Genomic DNA, 23,085 nt, shown 5'->3' on the forward strand with positions numbered 1-23,085 from the left:
AATTCTAATTGCTCAATCTCAATTTAATCTCAATTTGGAGTCTTCTAGTCTATGTTTCATAGCAGAAAGTAGTTTTTTCCATAAAGCATCATAAATAAGTAGTTTCTTCCTTTGTTTGCAGGTGGTTTTGCTTGTTTCTTTGTTTTTAATAAACATTGTCCCTGGAAGATGCATCTTACATGCCCATAACAAATCAGTCCAGTAAACATATCTACATTTTTCCTTCTAAACACACAAATCAACTGGACTTCGTAGAACTACAATGCACACAGATTCCTTGAAACAGATATACAGCATTTTGGCACAGTGAAGGAAGACTAGTACCTTCCAGTAACACCAATTAGAAGTATATTTTTAAATTTAAAAATAGAAAAAGGTCTACTGAGTTATGTGAAATTATTTTAAGTACATCTATTGCCAACAGCCAATAGCTGCAGCTTTGTAGAAGTGCACAACAAACAAAAAGCTTGAAATCAACTGAAATATTTTCAACAGTTAAGTTAAGCAACAAGCCACGAATCCCTAAGCAGCTTTGTCCCATTAAAGTTTAATCCACCGATGCAGTTTCAGTAACTTTGGCCTTGAAGAAAGAACTAGAACGCATTTTTAATATGGTAACATCTGTCAAAACTCTCATATGGCCATCTACCTGTTCAAACATTGTTTGTGCTCTGATTTTTTTTCATTTTTCACTCTTCTCTACAAGCTTGAAAAGCATTTATACCTAAATGTTTTGGAGCAGAAGCAGTTTACTAAAATCCACTCACCAGGATCTGGATCTTCAAGTTTCTCTTTAAGGCGAGGAAATGCAGGACGGAGGGACTCTGGGTATTTCAAGAAAACTTTGTACATGATTAACACTGCCTTCTTCCTGATATAAGGCTTCGTATGAGACATCTGTTAATGAAACAATTGGGATCAGGCTCTTAGCAAGTTTACATTTCCAAGATTCTTCTCAAGGCCCCTGTGTCCACACCAGTCTATCTCAAAAATGCTTCACAGGAGACTTGGCTACTTCAGTTTCCTAAAACTCAGCTGCTGATGGATGAGCAAAGTACCATCATTTATCACCCCAACTAACAGAAATAACCAACGCAATCCTCCTGAGCCACAAAGGCTGTGAAGGGTCCCCAAAAGACTCAAAAGGAAAAACTGTCAACTTTAATATGTAACAGTTCTAAATTTAACAGGTAGTTACCAGATTTGAACAAATTAACATTTTTTAATTATAGGAAAAAACATTACTCAGTCTTATCAACTCACCAGTGTCATGATGTCATTTGCCAAGTCCCTGGCAAGATCTGGAGTAACAAAACAGGACAAGCCAGTCAGTGCAACTCCAGTATCATATTGGTTAGGGCTACTCAGATCCTAAAAAAGGAAAAAGAAGCTCAAAAATTTAAGATCACACAGGATGTTGAGAAACTATTTTTTCAGACCAATTTCATTCACTCAACAGATATGAAGCAAAGCTTCTGTTGCATGGGAACATTTATATCGGCTATTAAGAGGAATGTCCTCCAACACCTGCTAAAATACAGCTACCATGGGGATTAATAATTGGCACGAGGAATGGTAATTAACTTATAGATGGGTGACTGCAACATAAAAGCAACTAGAAACATCATACCCTAGTGGTATTTCAGAAGTGGCAAAAAATTAAAAAACTCAGACATGAACACAAATATATTTAAAATCCTAAAAAAAAGAAATGGAATTAAACACTAACACTTAAATCAAAGCCAAATTGTCATCAGCCTCACTGGGAACATGCACTCTTGATGAGTGCATAACAGTGTCCTAGCTTAATATATTAGAGAAATGAGACTGCTTTCCTTCCAAGCTGCTGGCAGCACCATGACTTTCAGTGCATAGACAGAACACAGGCTACGGTGTAGAACACATTTCGTTTGTCAAGTTTCTTTGTACTTATTTGTAGTCAATGTAGTATAGTCTTTCAAGTGTTTTTAAGATTCAGACTCCTAAAAAATATTAATACTCCTATCTGAGCATGTTCACATGCAGATTATAAAACCAGATCTCATGGAACACGGAGCATTACAGGACGAATCCTTAATTGCAGTTATTAGGAAACAAAAATATGAAGTGAACTGCAGAGAGCATTTGCAAACAAACTGTGAGAATTAACAGTCTGGATTCATGCGTACAAGACCACAGTAGGAGCGCTAAAACACAAGCCTTCAGGCTTCTGTGTCATCATCTGCATCTCATTTTGAGACCTCTTGTAGGTGGGACAAAATTCGATTCTACTTTGAGAATAACTAAATTACATCTTAAGGAGCAACAAAACTTTGCAACACATTCTGGCTTTAACATATCTGCAGTCTTTAGGAAAGATACTGGATAACATCCCACTGATCTTTTTTAAGCAAGTAAATACAGACAGTTGGCATGAGACAGCACAAGGGAAGCCTATGGATAACTAAGCATTCCATTAATCCCTCAGATTGTATAATCAAAGCAGACTGTAAACCAAGTAAATATAATTCTACACCTTCATATTCCTTAAAAGAAGTTATTCCTTAAAAAAGTTGTATAGTTTTCAAAACACAAATAGGGAGACAGGGCAAGAAAAAAAATTTAAGAACTGAAATCAAGAGTTTACCTTTCGGATTTGATTAGTAGTCAACATAATTACATCAGTCCCTTCATGAAAGCACTGAGAGGCAGCTAGGTAACCAATTCTCTGTGAAAAGAGAAGGAGAAAAAAGCCACTTTTAAAAAGTAAGTTTAGACAACGTTTAGATGAACAACAACTGGTCGATCTACCAGCAATATTAAAAAGCTGAACAATTAGACAGGAGGTTTGCATAACAGAAGAGGCATGACAGGGTTTTCTATTTTCCTGACATAAACCCTTTTCAATGATCTCAGACAAGTAACATCTTTAGATGTAATATATCTATCTTACGGGTATTAAAATTATCTTTATCTCCCACACTTCGTTAGAATGTACAGGTTCAGTGGCCAAGAAGATGTAGAAAATAGGACAGTCAGTAGGAGAAACGGGGAATATTTATTTTGTCCTTGTTGTACCTAAACCAAAACTCCTTGACTCCTGACTTTCAGGTATGAAAGCCCAATCTGGAAGCCATTCTTTACAAAGTAATGTTCATCCTATTTATTTGGTGAAAAAGAACAAGCACGAACAAAACCTTACAGGGGAAAAAAACACATCCACCCACACAAAACCATGCACTCTTTTTTTCACCGAAGATTTGACAGCTGTTGTCAAATACCCAATAGAAAAAGCCTATAGTAGCAGGTCAAGTATTATATACTAGAAAATAAACAGTCTACTTCCTTTCCATACTGAAGAAATCAAACAAAAGATGACGTGCCAATATATTAAATACAATAATGAAACAGCTTGGTTAGTACAGCAGTAATTACACAGAAAACTCACTTTGAATGTAAACTTTGATGCACTCATGACTTCAATAATATTGAAAGCAGCCCAACTGATGTCGTAGCCCAGCATCTGTAACTGTAAGCAGAGGAGCCTAGATTACAAACCTCTGAAATATGAGACTCAAAAAATAGGTCAGGATGCCTCAGAAAATTAAAGACAGAACAAGAGTTCAAAAATAACACTGCAAGACACCTCAAGATTATGACCCACTGTTATGTTCTATGCCACCTGGAATAAGCTAAAGACATCCAGAAGTTCCACCAGAAGCAAGTTTTAAAAATACTCTGCATTAATTCCAGGTACTACATAGCAGTTTTATACGCACCACTGTGGACAGTTTTTCCCTCTCTTAAAAAAAAAATCACTCTTTAAGGGTGTTTTCCTGTTCTCTGCCAAGGACTGCACAAAGAGAAACAATCACCAGTTTCAACTGCTCATGCAACTACCTAAGAAATAATCCACATGAGAACTCCTTTTTTTAATTGGATTAGTTTTAAACCAGATTAGCTTCCTGACCTAGCTCAATAAAATTGTACAAATACTAGTGCCAGCACAACGAATGGAATGGGATGGGAACACGCAGACTGATGTCAGAGATACGTGCAAAAGCATTTTCACCTGCAGCCTACACTGAAAACAGTTAAAGCTGGCTGTGAAACCAGTCTAAGAAGAATAAGCAGGCTAGTTCCTCGTCAACAAGGATGAAAAAATTCAAAGATGCAATCACATTGTATCCCCGCAAGGCACTTACATATGTAAGTTTGCAGACTGCATTTGATTTCACTGCAATGTTATCCTGCTTTAGCTCCTGCTTGATCTCATCGATGCACTGGGAGATGTATTTTGCCTGAGGGAAACAAAAAAACATGCACACTCGTTTACCATGGGACATTCACTTCTGTAGATTTCCAACACGTTATTGGGAAGAAGGCAGCAGAACTCATTTGCAAGAACCAAATCCATCTCGCACGCAACGTTTAGGTAAGCACTTTACTCTGAAGGAACTGCTCATTAACAAGAAATGTCATGCTTTATTACAAAACTGAAAGTACGCTGAGTTGTTTCTTCCCTGTATTTCCTGTCTCCTCCCTCCAACCCCACTGTTCAGTCTAGGGCTTTAGGACCAAAGACTTGCAGCCAAAAGCTGGTCAATGGAGATCGTGTGCCTAGTGGTAAGAACAAACACTTGAGTTTCACCTCTCCTAGAGCATGTATTAGGCCCTTACTTCAACGGAAAGCCAGAGATTACTGAGTCATTACACCTAGAAATAACCACATAAAAGACTAAATAGCCCACAAATTTAAGGTGACTGATGAAAAGATGAGTCCTCTCTTCTTTTGGGCATGCTGTATACATCCAGCACTGCAGATGTGCACTCAGAGCAGTCCTCACACCTGACGGGACAGAGCACAAGACTTTCACTGGGTAAAAATACTTCTGGCTGGCACTTGCCATTTACTCCAAAATTGGCAAAGATGCCTACCCTCCCCAGCACAGGAATTAGCTAAGTGATTTTGCTATTTACACATTTTGAAAAGCAACACCTAGTTATTTGTATGATTTTCTCAGTAATTCAGAGCCAAATGTCACAATGTTTACATTTAAATATTTGGCCCTTTGCTTCTTTCCAAACAATCACGTCTGTGCTTGTGGGAGGGATGTGGCAAATGCATGATCTAAAAATATCTGTACAGATTTTACTTCATAAGTAGGCTTAACTCAGATTCTTTCAGTTCACAATTAATTATGATTTAAGTACTGAAGGCATCTGCTACAGAAGTCATGAAAATTTAAAAGCAGGGACATAATCCCTCCTTAGAAAGCCACACATGCACAGGGCATTTATCATTCAATAAAATATGTCAATTGCCGGAAGAACCAGGTCAGAAAACAATTACCTAGTTTCAAAGCAAAACTTTGCCTCCATACCATTACCTTCCACCAAAAAGGTATTTTCCACACAGAAGTCTATTGGTCTGCCTTTAACTAACACTTTTCCTCTTTACACTAAGTTCTGCTTATTATCCCAACTGTTCTTTGGCCTTCTGCAACGTCCTAGAGCGATACTCATGCTTAACGTCATGAAATTTAGAAGCAGAGAATGTTACTTTTAATCAACAGTGGGTGGCAACAAAAAAAATCATACAAGGTCTGTAGTGCAAAGAGATGCTGCAACGATCCAGGTGAGGAAAAGTAGCAACTGAATTTTAACACTAGGACTTCACGCTCCAAGCAGCAGCCACATAATGGTAATCCACACTGCTCTAAGTTAGAGTCTAGCGATACCAAAGTTAGAATCCACCATCAGGATGCACAGTGAACACACGTAATTCAGTGCAGGAACAGTTCCATTGGGTTAACAGCCTTAATGTAACCAGAGTAATTTGTCTGGCCTCTCTCTCAAATCTTGCACTTACGCAAGGATAAAAGCCAATGCCTTTGTGGCACTGCTAAGCTCAGATGGAAATGTGTTATTCTGAGAGATTTCTACCAGAAGTCTTTGTGACCTTCTCAGAGTTCTCGCTTGTCCCACTCCTGCAGCCTATGGAGGTCCCTCAAACAGCGACCCTGCCCTCCAGCAAAGGCAACCCAGCAGGCCTGCTGAAAGAAAGCAAGCAAGCAAATGAATTTACTTAGGAATACGTTAAACTCATTTAAGTGCCTGTATTTGGGATAGAAATAATATCTTTGTACCAGGAATCTTCATGTTAAGGGAAGGCAGGCCAAACACCCCTTTCCTCTACAGAGATTCCCATCTGTCCTCCTGAATAGGGTGAGTGGATCTCACCTGCCATGAAAGGAGATGGCACTGCCTCCAAATGGTTGGCTATATGGAGTCCAGGTGACTTCTCCCAGGAAATAAAAGATTTGGGATTCTAAACAGTCATGACTGTGATCGAAGTCCAGACAGCTCCCATGGAAGAGTTTAAACTCACGTTCAAACTGAACAACTTCTGATGGCAGGTAGGAAATACGTAGTTGACCTGAGATACTGAAAGAACGACTCGCACAACATGCAACTGATCTACAGACACATTGTAGTGAGCCTTGAATATTTTATGCACCCCTAACAGCACGCCAGAGCGGTGTCCCAGAATCCTGCGCCACGTATCTTGTTGCCATGACCTGGGCAGCAGGGCCAGCCCCTGCTTTCCATGCAGAGTACTGCACTGCCCACACCCAAAAAGCATCGCTGCCATTTCTCACAGCTCCTACCCCAAACCTGCTTAAACATTAGCTTCGGTTTCCTAAAAACCTCTCAGGAGTTGAACCCAAACCACTACATGACCAGAAGGGGGACAAAATAGCACAAAGGTTAAATACTGTACAACTCCAGCACAGCCAAATGCAGACTCCTGAGTCTCCAGGCACACCCAGCAGCTTCAGCAGCCTGCCTGCAAACCCCTGCTGGTAAGTCAGTCTAACAGAATGAGCAAATTCCTTAAAAGCGGGCAGAAAAGTGTATTGAGTTCTGCAATCGTACCTGAAACTAAAATAAGGCCTTCTGAAGAGCAGAAGAGTCCTTCCAAAATAACTGTACACCAAATCCTAAAAGACTACAAGGAATGAAAGCCTATATATAGAACACTTTAAAGGCTCAGGGGTATTAACTTTTTGTTAATCGCCCTCGAGTAGCGCTGCGTTAATGAGCAACATGAAGGAAACCACACCGTTTAGTCTCCCATTTAAATCTGAAACCCAACAAACCGCTCCCTGCCCAAATTCCCTGCCCCATCTGACTAAACACAAAGCAAACAAGTGTGTGTGTGTGTGTGTGTGTGTGTGTGTGCAGGTCTTTAGAGCTCCTCCTGGCTCTCTGGCCGGCAGCACCCTGACCTTGCGAAGTGCCAGCCCATCATTGCTCCACCAAAGCAGTGCCACACCGCACAATATCCCCAGGCCCCACACAGCCTTCGAGCCGTGCAATTCAGCCAAAGCAGACAGTGAAAGGGAGAAGGACCACGCGATGCAATGAAAAAAAGTGTTTGGACACCTGTAGGCATCGTGAACACCAAGCAAGGCCTAAATATTTGCAAGAAAAAAAGAATTTAAGTACTGAAATGGACCAAAATTGGGTTAGTTTTCCCAGCACTGACTCACTGATAGTTTTTTGCATCTCTCAAGTATAGCAGTTTTCTAGGGTGGTAAAACAAATATTTCCCAAGGATGTAATTGGTTCAGTTTTTCCTTAAACACTTTTCAGATTCCATGAAGAAAGGAAAGCAAAAGGAAAACACTTCAGAGTTCACTGATGCTCACAGTATTGAATCGATACGCAGTGATTCAATACCCAGTATCGATACACGTCTTAACTACTAACCCTGTCAGTCTTACCCGAAGCCTTCCTGGGACGTTACTCAATCGCTCGTACGCTTTGGCTGCTCAGCTGAGGAGCACTTTTAAGTCCCAATTTTTATATTGAGCCATTCCCAGCCAGACCGCATTGAGCAAACAAGGCGATCACAAGGAAGCCTCTCACTCCGGCTGGAGGTAAGAACAAGCAGAGCCAGTGAGCAAAAGAACATCAGCAGGGCGATGGCAGTCCTGCCAAAGCCGCGACTCCGCAGTCAAAAGCTGAAGGGCGTACGGTAACACGGGGAAAAGCCGAGAGGAGCTTTCATCCTTGCGAGGCTGCCAAGCAGGAGAGGAGCTGTTCCCAACTCGGGGGAAAAGGCTCCTTAACGAAACGCCAGAGCAACCACTCAGGCGCTTGCTTTTTCTTGTATCCTTCAGGAGGAGGAAGGTTACAGAATCACTCGGAGCAGTACAGCTAAAACCCAAGAAAAGCCTGGGGATGTAAAGAGCAATCCCTCAACAAAGCCACGAACACAGCAGGAAATCGTAATGCCTTACTGTATTCCTCCAAACTGATGGGGCAAGCATTTCATACCCACTGACAAAGCACGCAACATCATTTAATATAAGCCCGAATTCTATAATGAATCCAAGACCTCACTCAGAAGATACATGCATTTAAACCAGCGCAAGTGGCTACAACGAGAATGAAGGTACCAAGAATCAAAACCGATCCCTCAAACAGAGGGAGGGAGGGAAAAGTGGGTCACGGTAAGAAGCCAAAACATCAGTTTATAGGATTCTTTTTATTTTCCAAGCCATGTTTTTTGAATTAAGTTTGAAAAACATTCAAACTTTGTTCCAAGCTCCGCTAGACAAAACTTGGTCTTTGCTGATGATTTCAGAGATATTCATGAAAGATTTTTCTTTTCTAGCAATACATGAACAAGGCTGAGAAATCGCTCCTCCAATGGAACAATCACATTCCTAGGAAGCGTGATGCCCTGTGCTGCACTTCCATCAGCATTCAAACTTTGTGTTTTACAGGAGATGAGAAGACAGTAGTGGTTAGATAAGTGTCACTGCAGTGACTTCACATTAAAACCAATCGTGAATTATATGCATTTCCAATAGTCTTGAAGAAGACACTCTCATCTGAGCCAATGCATCAATCTCTGAAATCTAAAGAAAGCAACTCTCATTCTCACCCCTTAGGGTTACAGCCCAGCAAACAAAAGGCAGTGAATCCTTCAAGCCCTTAACAGGACCAGTCTCAACCCACTGGATCTGCAGCAGCTGATTTGGGACTCATGCCTGGCGCTTACTGCAACAGCAACGGGCTTTCCACCCAGACCAACAGCAGGCGTCGGAGATCGGCAGTCCCTATTTGTACCGCACCTTCAGGGTTAAATACAGTGTTTAAGAAGAGGATGATTAACAGTCTACACCAGAGGCACTGAGATATGAAATGAATGCATTACTACCACCGTAAAACAAAGTTTGGAATAACTAAAGACAATATTAAAGAAGTACAGAGCATGACATTTGTGTTGAGCACAGTAGCGCTTATTTTTTTTTTTTTTAACACTGAGACATGCTTGACATTTAACCCCATGAAATCACACTGAGTGTGAGCACGTGATAATCTCACACGAGCTGCGCTATGGCCACTGCACCAACTTGCAGGGAAGCAGTAACAGCTGCCTGCCCCCACTTTTTGGTGGGTGTTTTGTAAAAGACCTTAAGAAGTACTACCTGCAGGATGCGAGCCACATGACATGACCGTGGTGCCTAACGCACAAGGCAGTTACACCACAGGCACATCGTGGAGGCAAAGCAACTTTCAAATTTGTTTATCCTTCAAGTAAAAGATCCTGTTACAAGCACAGCACGGATCATCTGCCACCTCTTAACTTTGGAAGAAGGCTGGAAAGAAACATATTGCTTGCCAGGCTTCCATCAAAACCCCCAAAAGCCGTTCATGTCGACAAACCCCAGTAACTGACTACAGTACCTGAAACATACGCATCATACCTCAACAGCCCAAAATAAATCAACTGAAGTAACAGCTGTTTTTTTTAAGCTCTTGGCTATTTTTGCATTCACTTGAACACAGCATTAGAGATAAGAATAATAGATGTTAACTTCTATCATAGATAAATAAAAATACTATAATATTTAAATACAGTAGAAGTAACAGGATCCCTCCCAAAGACTGCTTCATGGATGTAAAGAAAATTTCCAGGCACATGCTCCCACACATTATCTTACAACTAACTTCCCTAAAGCCAAATCCCAGGTAAAGTAGGCAAGAATCTAAGCTACAATTGGCACGTTGCACAGCATTCATTTAAGCAGGTTTGCGGCAGCCAAAATAAAATGATGCAAAAGGTAGCCAGATGCAATAAGGAGTTCAGAAAACACGGCTACAACTTGAAAGGCATTGGAAAAAGCTAAGCTTATCTTTCACTGAACTGTTACAAGACGTTGTCGCGTGTCTGAACACGTCTTACTTAGCTTGGCTTTTACTACTCAGCTTTCCAGGGATTTATTCACTCATCCTGTAGGTGGTCTCAGGATCCTAGACCGGGGTATTGTCCCCATCAGTGATAAATACAGTTGGCTTGAAGGCCAACCTTTGCCATTTCATTTTGCAGTCGTCTTCTCCCACATTATTTATTAGAAACATGGCGCATTATCCACTACTCCCTCGTCTGTTACAACCAAAGCTAGCAAGATAGCAAGGCTCCTTGGCCAGAAGACACTTATGGAGGAATGCAAAAATCAATTCACATACATGGTTGGTTGAAATCATACACGCTGACTGAAATTTGGCATGGTACATCCATCTACCCTGATCTGATTTATAAATCAGTAAAAAACACTGAAATATTGTTTTAAAAATTCAGCTAGCTGTATACCACTTGCTTAGCATGTCTACCTGTTGGAGTTGCTCAGTATCTGCTCTCCAAAGAGCAGCCCTGCAGCACCACAAGGTGCTGTACAAACACACACGACCATCTTCCAAACAGGTCAGCAGCGGCCAGGGATGAGACGTGGCAGAAGAATCAGCTGGGGAGCTGCAGCTGAGCACCCAATGCGACCCCCAGCCAGACGCAGGCCTAGGCTGGTGCAGGCACCCCAGGGCGACGCTGCCTGGGTCATCGAGCACTGCAGATCGGTCGGGTTTGCTCTTGACGAGCCCCTTTTTGGCAGTTTGGCCAAAGACAATTGCAATGTTTTATACAAAAAAAAGAAACATCTATCTGGGGAGCTGCAGCACAGATACACGAGCCATCCTGGAGCATTTCCCCATGTGGGCTGTGCCAACAATTAAGTCAGTATTAGATAGTGAGCCCTAAAACAGTCCAACATAAATCAGTAAGTAATGCATCTTCAGGAATACTTCAGAGATGTCCCTTAATATAAAGGTCTCCAGTCTGATCATGGTATTTGTTAATTTAACTGCATAGCAATTAAAAAACCCTCAGGGGCCTACACTAAGCCATATCTGAGCAGACAGCTTTGAAGACCACAGAGAGGTGACAGCCAGAAGTGCTTATCCCTGAGAACACAATAGGTACTTGACCTTTTATTTCCACATTACAATGCGAAGAGCTAGGCAAGTACCTTTACAGTAGATTTTCCAACTTCTTAGTTCCAGTCATATTTCTGTGCAGAATTTCAGGCTTTGATGAAGGCAAGCTCCATTACAAGGATGTGTTGTTGTACGCATAAGATAAAGTCACTCGCTAAGGAACTAAAGTATCTATTGTTTTCAAGAGTCGGCTGACTGGAATTAGTCTAGAGGGGAACACCAACAAGAGAAAGATGCTTAATAATACATTAACATAATATAAAAATGCAACACCGAAAATATTCCAAAGAGGTAACATTGGTTTGTGGAAAGGCGTGAGAAGTTCTCAGGTATGGAAGAATAAGAAGGACAACGAAAAAAAAGATGGGCTGTGGCCATTGCTCGTTTCTTAAGTTCAGTACAAACATTTGGGTAATTCAAGAAAACTCGTACAACAAGAAGCATGTGAACAATCACACCACTTGCTCAAAATGAGCTTACATTCCTCGAGGCAGTGAAGCTCAGTCACACACTGCAATAGGTGGAAGCCTGAATTTGCTACGAAAACCCAGCCCACCTGAAGAAAGGTTCATCATACCCACATCTGCGCCTAATTCCCGTTACAAACCTTTTCACAGATGAACCTCTCAGCAAAAGCTAAGACATTTGTCCATCTAGTCTATACAATAAGTTATAAAAAGGAACAGCTAATACAAAACAACTCTCAACTACACAGCCTACAAACTCAGTTTGATCAGTGTCTGAGGAGGTAAGTCAGTGTGTCCCCAACATCCTTCCATAACCAGTGACACCTCAGTATTCAAAGGGGCTTGTAAATATTGTCAGTTATTTTTGAGTGTTTTTTAACAAGTTAACTGCCTATGCTACTACTGACCATGTTATTTGCAGCATCTTTTAGCTTACTCAAAAATCTTTATACTTCTTTATAAAATCTTTATACTTCCTGCCACCTGGATTTAAGCAGACTCCCCTTTCAATCATGAAGCATTTATATTTTTCAGTATCAGTTGTGTTTTGTTTTAAGCAAGCTAAGGAACACAAATGCTTCTTTATAACTAGTCCCATGACTTGGTCTTTCTGATGCACGTTATTTAAAGCTTCCCTTGCTGCTCTTCGCATCCCACCAGAAATGGGACACGTCATCAAAGAGCACTTCTAGATGAAAAATCTAAAGTTACTCTTTGCACCAAAACTATTCACTAACCCACACAGCAGAGGAAGAGGTTTTTCGCTAACTTTTGTTATTTCCTCTAACATGGTCAATGTCCGCAGAAGGGCCCATTTTCTGCATTCAACACCCGGACAAAGATGGCTGCATCAGAAAGCATCAAACAAACAGCCCTGTGAAGACAACCACAGCACAGAAATATCGTTAGCTTGTAACACAATTTTTCTAGATGTTCTTCCCCTGGCCTTGCAAGAGGTGCGGTATGTCCCCAAGTACCAGAAAACTTTTTTCTTCCCCCTGCACCTGCCTAGGCAGAACTTTTATTTACACGTGAGAAAGCAATCTGTCCACAGCACTTCAAACCCTCAGAAGAGAGCCAGCTACAAAAGAATCCGGACAGGGAACAACGCTCTTAGCCCCACTCATGCCACAGACAATTAAATCATATTTAACACCAGAGAAAGCACGAAGCTAATGAAAGGCAGCACTAATGCAAAGCCTAAGCTGCTCTCTGCTTGTAATCACCCAGGACAAAAGCCCACGTCTTGGCTATTGCTCCAAGGCTCCAGGCCAGACCCCTTACTGTCTGCGATGCAGAAGGTCCAGCAGAACACTTATGCTCCTTGCCACCTCTGGAGGCCACCACCAGCCTGCTTCCTCACTGGTTGGTGAGGTCCTTACCCCGTCTTCTGTGTATTGTTCCTATTTCTGACTCTGCCTTTTCCCAACGATTCACATGCGCCAAGAATTAACAATGGCAACTCCAGATCCACTCAAAAGTGGGTGGAATAATGAGCTCCCTTCGAAGATATGAACACACACGATGAGCAGTAAGCGATCAAGCATCAGCGACTGAATGAGCCGTCTGCCATCACTGAGCTGCACGCCACCTATTATTTGCTATGAAAACCCAGCCCACCCGAAGAAAGTTTCACCATACCTACGTTTGTGCCTACTTCCCGTTATAAAGCTTCCCTGTATTTTCAGTCTTGGGCACCAACAAAATTTTCAGCATTCCTCAAGATTCCTGCCACGATCCATCCCACCCTGTCCTTTACTATTAGCTATCAATAAAGGGACCAGACACCAAGCTGCCAGAAGACCACTGCATTAGATGATCTTCAGCCTCGCTGGTGACAGGCTATGCCCAAAAGACTTGGGATTTTACAGGATTCCTCAAAACCCCTTACACCATGATTTCATGTGAAAACATGTCGGAGAAGTAACTGGAATTGTACAGTCAAGCACAGCAGCACTCGATTTAGCAGAAAAGGTTTTTTTAAGCAACTCAAGTCCATTGTCCTCAGGTGACAGTCCCTAGGAAGTGAGAACACAGCGGCAGCTCTGTAAGGCTAGTAGTTGATCCGTTAGACACGTATTTCGCAGCATGTCACACGGAACACTCAACATGTCCCTCATTTATCATTACAGATCAACCAGAATTAAGTTTTGGTTTTTCCAACCAGAAATACTGGTCACCCCTCTCTCCTCAGGCTTGCTTCTGCGAGATCATGTATGACAGTACTTACACGCCAACCAGCGGTGCGACACTTGGCACAGAGCATTACCTAGTGAAGAGTGCGAGGTTTTTTATGTGCCTTTTCCTTAACTATCAACTACCAAAAATTTCAAGTGCTAATCCTTCACGCAAGCAGCAGCTTCACTGACAGAAATGCGAGTGGTTTTCTTTAGTTAGGAGAGAAGAGCACAGAAATTTTGTGCAAGACTTTAATAAGCCCTTTCCCCTCCTTAAGTGTCCTCCAGTAAATCAAATGCGCTCGAAACACAAAGGGCTATGGTCTGAACAGGACAAGGCGCCACTCATTTGACAGCCCCATTTCAGCTATTTTATCATCTCAGTTTTATAAAGGAGCCTCTCGCTATAGCATCTGACGGTACTTTCCTTGTTGGGAACAAAGACGTTCTTCACCCCTAATACAAAACACTGTGCATGATCCAAAGAGCATCTAAGGATTATCTCTGCCTTGTATTTCAGGTTCAGGAGAACATCCCTAAACAGAAATCATTTCCCAGTTTGGAATATCTAGAAAAAAATATACTTTTAACATCCTGTGGCACAAGCCACTCCCCTTTAGCCTGCTGTGTAGCACATCCATAAAAAGTAGGCACAGAGTGGAAGAAGTTATTCCACAGGGGACAAAACCCTGTCAGAACATATCAAAGATTCACTGCTTTCACCATCAGAAGGATTCATTTTCCAAATGAAAGAGAAAGGTATTAGAAGCGAAGGCCAGGGGAGAATGGCACAGGACATCATGTCTTCCTTGCAGACTTAGCACTGGGAAACAGCACAGGGATTAAAGCATCTGCGTCCAGTGTTGAAAAGTAAACGCGACATGTTGAACTAGGAGAAGATCTGAAGTGGTTACGCTACCTCTTCACACTGCGTGTACTACCCAGAAGGATGATGCAACTCCGAACTTCCCCGAGACTGGAAAACGAACAGAACGTCTGCACTAAGAAGTGTCCGCATGAACTGAAGGGCATCCTCCCCCTTACCTCCCATCCTCACAGAACACCACCACTTCAGTTCCAGTGGTTTAAATTCAAAATAAATGGGTCAGCTTTAGGTAAAGATTGGAAACTAAAATGAAAATGGCCTCTCACAGGTAATTAAGCACTTTGCAACAAAGATGTGAGCTGAAGTGCCAGTCAGCCTCCACTGTCTCTCAATTCCTCTGCTGAGCTGAAGGGAACACTTCAAAATTATTGTCAAAGAGTTTGTGGCACTCCATCGGCTTCACAACTAGGCTTGGGGTACAGCCCTAAGACCCAGCAAGACAAGAGGCCACACAACCATCAGGCAAGAACGCAGCACGCCTGGTGAAAAGCTGTGTTTGCAAAACCCACAGCCGGCCCTGGGTGACAACCGCTCGGCACGCCCTGTGCTACAAACACGTCCCCGAGGCGGCAGCAAAACGCCAGATCCAACAGCTTGGGATGGTACCTGCAGAGGAATTGGCACCTGTCATGTTTAAGAACAAAACACTTCTGCTTCTGCAAAAAGCTTAATTAGATCAGAAGTCAAAGCAATAATCATACCTTCAGTTCTTTAGTGTCACTTTATTTAACAACCTCTGTGCCTCCTTTTCAGAGGCATCTCTTTCGTAGAGTAATTCTTGCTGAGCTGAGATCCATCAGCTACTGGGCTGTTTGTGTGAAACACTTTGTCCTATTCAGAAATGTGTGTCTCTTGAGCTTAGACACTTATCTGGAGACACACACAAGTCATTCAAACAACTACATTCAATATTTGAGCAACACTCAGTAGATAAAATCAACAATACAAGCATTGTGGGAAAAGGAAGATCTTTTTGCAACTACTTCCTCTAAAACATCACACTGATCTTGCAACGTCATCTGAAAATCAGAAGATATCCATGATCATTCCCTGAGAAGCACCGAATCAGTGCCCAGCATCTTACAGAAGGTTTACAGTCCTCTTCAAGAGCTAAAAAAAATGAACAACCCTGTACAGTTTGCAGCCACCTTATGTAACTAAGCAGTATCTCTGAAGGATTCCAAAGCAGACCGTGTTACAGAAGACTCACATTTCATCAGGGAAATGGCTACTGTTCGGCTGAACACATCCTGAAGATCCGTTTTTAATTTCTGCTGTGCACATGAGGAATAAAAGAGGAACTATCCCTACAGTTACTTATTTTAAAATGTCAATAAATATTTCCAATTGAAGAGCTGCCATTGTTTAAAATACTACCACGCTACAATCCAACCCCTGCAACTGACACCAGCCTCTTAGGGAAGGAGGCAATGCATTTGCTTTGACCTCGGTGAATCCTAGAGAGAGCATGCATGACTGTGTAACAACAAGTACGCGGAGCCCTATGAAATTGTCCAAGTATTTTTTCCTAACTTGAAAGAACAGATGAAATCAAAGCTAACACACTAACTATTTTTTGTCACAGACTAAGCAGGAACTCAGTATGGCTTGTGACGCACAGTAACTTGTTAATCCTGACCGCATAACAGTGCTTGTGCTCTTTACGCTCCGAATACATACAGGGTCCTGGAAAAGGAGCTATTTGTCATGAAATTATCTTAGAAATTAAACAGTACATTTAATCTTCCTCAAAAAGGGCTAGAGCCACAAAGACCTGGGCCTGCATCAGGGGAAACCTCAGAGCTCTGGCAGTTGAAGAAGTATTTTCTGGCCTATGCACAAAAGAATAAAGTATGCTTACTAAAAGCAAGACAACATACAAACCGGGCCTAAGCATGCGGAGGTGAAGTGCTCTATACATTCAGTTTACCTGTTCCAGCTTTAAGCATAACACTTTAAGCGTCCATATAAACATTCTGTTCCCCTTCCTCCACAACTTGCCATGTTTGCAGGGCACCACACGCTTCTTAGCGCCCAGGAATCAAATCTATAGTAAAATAAAAATGTAAGCTTCCCACGCATCACTAGCAAACAAGGCCTCGTCCTGCACGCAATGACCTGCTTAAAAGCCATCAGAAAATGGTTTAGGAAGTGGTATTTCACATTTCAGTCCAACAGTGCCTATAATTAAGAATTTACTGGGAGTCCTGATTAAATTAGCTTAAACATTTGATTTAGTAACACCAGTACAATTCTTTGTCAGATACTTTTCATACCTGATACCGTTTGGATATCCTACTTTAATGAAGGGATATTGTAACGTACAAATATTTTAACATGTCACTAACTCCGCAGCAACTCACTTATATTCCAAAATATAACCGTTAGGCCGTAAGCAAGCTAAAACCAGGACTACTTAGTTGAAGATTAACATAAATGCCACCCTTAGTGTCCGTTACACCCCAATTAACATGCGACACTTCAAATTCAATGTGGGAAGTCTCCTGTAACACGTTCTTGATGACTAATTATGCCACCTATACTAGTTTCCTGATCACGTGCCTCTAACACAAGAGGGAATAACAGGCCAACACATCCAGCTGCTTTCTGCCTATGAGAGCTTTGACACGAGGAACACACATTTCAGCTATAAGATGCGCAACACCAGTAACTTGAAGGATGAGCTATGACTGCACTCGGCCTTCCTGCCCACCGGCTTCGTGACGAACACCAAACATATCGCTGCCCAGTGTGCTGCAACAGGCAGGAGCCGCTTCACCACGCACATCGTTCATCTCCCCGCCGCAATAACACGTTACATGGAAGAGCAGCGCCAAGCGGGCCTCTGCCTTACCCTCCTTTTCGGCCCATTGCTTCCCTTTCGCTTCCCTCTCCCCCGGCCTCTCCTTTCTGACACCACCCAGCGCCATCCTTCCTAGTTTTGATTCCTGCTCGCTCCTTCCCCAGAGCAGCAGCTCCCTCCCAGGGCGCTGCAGGCCTCTGGGCCTCACGGAGCCTGGGCTGGAGGCAGCGGGCTGGAGGCCGGCTCCTTCCCCCCCCTCACCCCGCGGCGTGCGGCGGACCCCGACAGGAGGCACAGCACAGCTGGGGGCTACGCGGGGGACGAGGCGGCCCCGGCCGGGCGGCGTGAGGCGGTGGCAGCCCCGCGGGGCAGCCGGCGGCCTCTCGCTCACCTCGTCCTCCTTGTGGTTGCGGATCCCCCGCACCAGGTCCTGCAGGTTCTTGTCGAACATGCGGTCGATGCTGCCCTTCACCATCTTCAGCGCCATGGTGGCGGCGGCGGCGGGGCCTGCGCTCGGGGCTGAGGGGCCGGGCCCAGCCGGGGCGCCGCCGCGGCTCCTGCACAAGCCGGGTGAGAGCAGCGGGCCCGAGCCGCTCACATGCCAGGCAGGGAGGCCAGGGGGGAGCGGAGCGCGAGCGGCGCTGGCCCCGCGCGGGGCGGGCGGCAGGGGCGGCCCCGGCGGCCGCGAACCCCCAGCTCCGGGCTGCGCTCGGCCTCCGAGCGCCTGACAAAATGGCGGCCGGTCAGCTGAGGGCTCGGCCCCGCCCCCGGTAGGCCCCGCCCATCTCGGCTAGGCCACGCCCTCCCTCACGCCGGCCACGCCCCTCGCGCCTGCCCGCGCGTCCTCCAGCGACGGCCGCGGCTCTGCTGCCGCTAACCCCGCCCCCTCCCTGCGGGGCTACGCCCCCAGGTCCCACGTGGCGGGGGGGGGGGAAGGGGACACGCGTGGGGCTGCCGCGACTCCCGCCCCTTTAGGCGCGCAGCCCGTAATGATCCATTTCGGCCCTGTCCCCCGTGAGGACGCAGCTCCACGGCCTGGTGCCACCACCGCCACCCTGCCCTGGGTGGCAGCGTGCTGTCACTAACACTCGTGGCTCCTTCTGCAGCCTCTGCTCCACGGGTGATCCGTGCCAGTGCGCTCAGAGGCACCCCAGGTGGCGAGAGCGCCCAGGGGGACGTGGTGCCCGGTGGGGCACCCGCCCGTGTGTGCCAGGGCACCCTTCCCACGGGCAGCCCAGGACCAGCTTGCCCTGTGCCCATGTGCCAGGCACCTGCCTGGTCGCTGTACGTGTGGCTGCCCAGACGGTGACATTTCTTGCCGAGGGTGGGTCGTGCCGCGGGGATGGAGAGAGAAAAGAAAATGTGGAGCGCTTCCAGCCCACCAGCACTTCCAGAAGGGGTTCCAGCATTCATGGAAGGAGAGCGAATGGGAAGGATACCTGCTCAGCCCTCTGAGCTGCATTATGCCTGGGGAAGGACAGGGGTTTCTGTTTGCTTTTCTCCTTTGTTGTCTGTCTCCAGGTTCTGACTTACAGATGGTTTTTGTTGGCCCCAGCAGAACGGAGCCCATGGGTTTGGTTTTGTTTTATTCAGAAATAGCTACAGATGTGAGCCCCTATCCTTGGGTCTCCCAACAAAGACCTCAGGGCACGGCCGGGGCACAGCTGGTAGGACATGGGGATGGGGAAGGGGCTGTGCACTGGGTGTTCCCAGTGCTGAGAGGGGACCTTGGGGCCTGCTTTTAACATACTTTTCAGAAATAAGCCAAAAGGACACAACCTCCTCTGCTTTCTCCTGCTTCAGCAGGATGCTAGGGACAAGCTTGGTGGGAAAGCCCAGCACAGAGAGACCCGGGCACAGAGCACCATCTCCCCATGCTGACACCCCAACGGATTTTCTGCCTGCTCCAGATGCTGCCAAGAAGCTTAAGTCAGTTCACCTTTAAACATTTGGGCCAATAATAAACTTTCCACACTCCAAACCACGAAGGGCTTGCAATTACAAGCAGCCTTAACGCATGTCTCTAGCCCTAAGCGTTGCTATCGGTAATACTTAAAACCTTTAAAATTCCCAGCTCATCGCCACCCCTGGCATCTGCAGCTCTGGGCTCTCTCCTTTAACAAACACCGCCACCTCCCGGGTTTGGCTGTAATTTCGCAGCGGCTTTGCCGGTGAAGGAACCTCCCGGCCGCGGGCAGACGCCGCACCAAGGGGAAGAGCCCAGGCTGGTGTCGCACCGCTGAGGGGGCCACGGCCCTGAGGGCGGTCCCGAGGCCCCCCACGCAGCGGCCCCGGGCCAGGGGTGCCGCTCTGCGCGCCTTGGGGTCGCCGCCGCCGCTGGCCCCGCTCCCCTCAGCCCCGCGGCTCGCCTGGCGCCGCCTCCATTTTGGCCCCGCTCCCGCCCGCGCAGCCGCCCGCAAGATGGCGCCGGCGGCGCGGGAGAGCGACGGGGTTGAGGGGGGTGGCCGGGGCTGGGAGCCCCGGGCCGGGCGAGGCGGGCGGCAGGGCCTGGCCGGGCCACTGCCGCTCCCAGCCGGGGCAGGTCCCAGGCTGGCCAGCGAGAATCGTGCGGTCGCCTCAGGGCTCGCAAGAAGCCCCGCGTGCAGGGGGGTCGGTGCGGCCGTGCTTCGTCCTCCCTGTCCCCTTGTACGAGTCCCGGCGGTGGCGTGGAGGCCGCGGCGCCGGATTCAAACTCCAGTAGCGCCTAAAAAATGAGAAAATTGGAGCTGGTTTGCCCTGGCAGAGCTCTGATGGAAGACCCGCGAGTGGGGCTGGGGATCTGGGGCCGTGCGGCTCAGTGTCCCCGCTGCTGGGGGCGTCGGGGCTGTGCGTGCCGGAGCACCCCAAACCAGTGGCAGCCCCCAGCTTGTGCCTGCTCGCTGCCCTCCGTAGCACGGAAATCCCTCTGGGGCTTCAAACCGAGCCCAGCCACCTTTGGGTTTTCCCCAGCCGGCCGCTATCTGCCTTGCTCCTGGGTGCTGCCGCGCAGTGACTCACTGGCACGTGGGCAGCCGTCGCCCTTTGCCCCACGGCCCTCTCCCACGCGGAGGCGCAGTGCCCACGGGGGTTCGTGGGTGCTGGGGTGAGGTTTCCGTTCTCCCCCTCCTCCCGGCCCCCAGCCCAAGCTGGCAGCAAGCCCGCGATGGAGCAGGATTGCGGAGCTGCTGGGCAGCCGCCAAGGCCTTCCTCCCGGGAGCAGCAGAAAGGGAAAAGCTTGACGTGGTTGCTGCTGCTTGAGGGGACGGGGACGGGGGAGCCTTTGGGGGGGGAACACATTTGGAGATGGGGTCGCCATAGGGAAAGGCAGCTGGGAGGGATGGGCTCGGCAACGCTGCCCCAGTGCCCTCATGGGACTTAGTGTTTGCTGTGTGGAAAGCTGGAAAGGGATCGTGTCCCATTAGCCACAGTGTCACCCTCCCCCCCCCCCCGTGCTGGCTCCCCCCAGACACCCATGTAAGCCCTGCACACATCGAGCCCCTCCTTGGGCCAGGAAGGGCAGAGACAGACTGGATTTTGAGGGGAAGGGGATGGGAGTACCCACATTTCAGCTGGCCCACGGAACAGGGTGGTGGAAGTGAAAGTCCTGGGGATGCTCATGACTGCAAAAGGCTTCATCCCACCTGGATGTGCCGCCAGCACCAGCGCTGCTGTGGCACCTTTTGCCTGCCCTGGTCCCCATTGTGCCCAGGAGGCATTGATGCTGCCTGTGCATCCACTGAGGAAACTGTTGCCTCGTTTTGTTGTTGTGGCAACTGCAGCCGGAGCATCCCCAGTGCAGCTTTGCCCAGGGAGCTGCTGGGACAGATGGGAAGGACAGATGCTGCTCCTTCATGTGGAAGGGAAGTCCTCAGAGCAATGAAGGGTTGACCCTTGGTGATTAAAACAGGGCTTGGAAAATTGCACGTGGCCCATTTTGCAAGGAGGGGAAGGGAAGCTTGGCGCAGCAGGGTTTGCGTTCACATTGTCCAGCGTCCTGCCTGTTTCACAAGGCTGTTGAAAGGCCAACAGGGGACTGGGATGTGCAATTGCAGCTAGAGTTAAAGAGCTTGACTGCTCTGTGACGCACACTGCAACGGGAGCCATTTGCAGAGCCAGGGTTTTATTGGTCCTACTATGAAACGGTGAACAGAGCTCGGCCACGCTCCAGATTTCAGGGGAGAGAAGGAAAACCAGAAGCAGCGCAAGCAGCACCAGGGACTGCATCCAGGGGAGCTGGAGTTACAGACATGGGTACCTGCAGCAAGGGGATGCTCTCGCAGAGTTGGCATCACAGCAAAGAACCAAGGCCAGCCCCAGGGCTGCACCTACCGGCATCCTGCCTGTGGGTAAACCACACAGGAATATTTAATCCGATGGGAAGAGACTTGCCTGCATTAGCCTGTTGTGTGATCTAACTTGTTATTGTCGACTAAATTGGGTCAATACTCTAGATGAGATGCTGCTGAAAAGCCAAGTTTCTGGATGAGCCGATGTGCGGTGATAGCGGTGAAAACCTCCAGCCTCCCTGAACCCTTGCACCCACCAGCTCCCACCCGCTGTGCACACAAGCACAGATCTGGGGAGGCTCTGGGAGTTGATCCCGCAGTCCTGAGCTGAGGAACAGTGAAAGCATGGGAATTAAGTCAGGACATGAGGCTTTGCATGTGTCTCGTGCAGGGCGTGCTCTGTACATTGCTTGTGCAAGATGTCCTTGGAGCATCAATGCCCTCCCTGTGCGCTCAGTGGCTGCATGGAAACCTCCCTTCCCCACACCCCAAGAGCGTGGGCACGTGCATGCGAGGAGCTGCGGTGTGCTTCCTGGTTCCTCCCCAAGTCCAACCTGTTCTACCTATTCATGAAAAACAAACAAACAAACAAACGAAAAAAAAAACAAACAAACAGGCAGGTCTGGATTGCTCTAGCATGGAGCAAAGAGGTGCACCCATTGGGAGATGCAGCAGGGCCAGCAAAGGCAGGGAGGAGGGAAACAAGCACCTCTTCCCTGGCACATCTACTTTTGCAGGAGCAAAATCCAGCAGCTTCCCATTTCAGGGCTGAGCCTGCAGGGCTGGAGCAGGCAATGCTGCAGGTTGGCACCTGATGCCTTTGAAGGTCCATAGCTAGCGCCAGTGTTGCAGAAGTTCCCCACTCCTCTCCACCTGCCAGAGGGATGGGCCCACGCTGGCCCCCCTACAGCACCCCTTACCTTGGAGCCTGCTTGGGCCACACAAGGACTTTGGCTGCAAACTGATTAAAGACCGACCTAACGAACTCAAAGAGAATTCTTTAAACGAAGCCTGCTGTGCCTTGGAGAACTCCTGCCATGTCTATTTATTTAAATTTAATGGAATTTTTGTGGTAAGCTAATTAAATATGAATTGATTATTTAAGAAGCAGTCAGAGCAGTTTAAGCACTGCTGACTTGATGATTTTAATGTTTTCTTT

General features: G+C 46.7%; 1 protein-coding gene across 1 annotated transcript in view; it reads right to left on the reverse strand.

Annotated features, from left to right (window-relative positions):
• Nucleotides 1-18,431, reverse strand: part of AP3D1 (adaptor related protein complex 3 subunit delta 1) — a 58,783-nt gene extending 40,352 nt beyond the window's left edge. The window contains exons 1-6 of the mRNA XM_040537931.1: nt 18,053-18,431; nt 4,185-4,280; nt 3,428-3,508; nt 2,627-2,707; nt 1,264-1,371; nt 768-897 (exon numbers count right to left, since the gene is read on the reverse strand). Of these exons, the coding sequence (XP_040393865.1) occupies nt 768-897; nt 1,264-1,371; nt 2,627-2,707; nt 3,428-3,508; nt 4,185-4,280; nt 18,053-18,148 (592 nt within the window). The 5' untranslated portion in view covers nt 18,149-18,431. The remainder of the gene's footprint in view (nt 1-767; nt 898-1,263; nt 1,372-2,626; nt 2,708-3,427; nt 3,509-4,184; nt 4,281-18,052) is intronic.
• Between the last annotated feature and the right edge of the window lie 4,654 nt (nt 18,432-23,085).

The sequence above is a fragment of the Cygnus olor genome, chromosome 26 (assembly GCF_009769625.2).
Source record: "Cygnus olor isolate bCygOlo1 chromosome 26, bCygOlo1.pri.v2, whole genome shotgun sequence".
NCBI classification, from domain to species: domain Eukaryota; kingdom Metazoa; phylum Chordata; class Aves; order Anseriformes; family Anatidae; genus Cygnus; species Cygnus olor.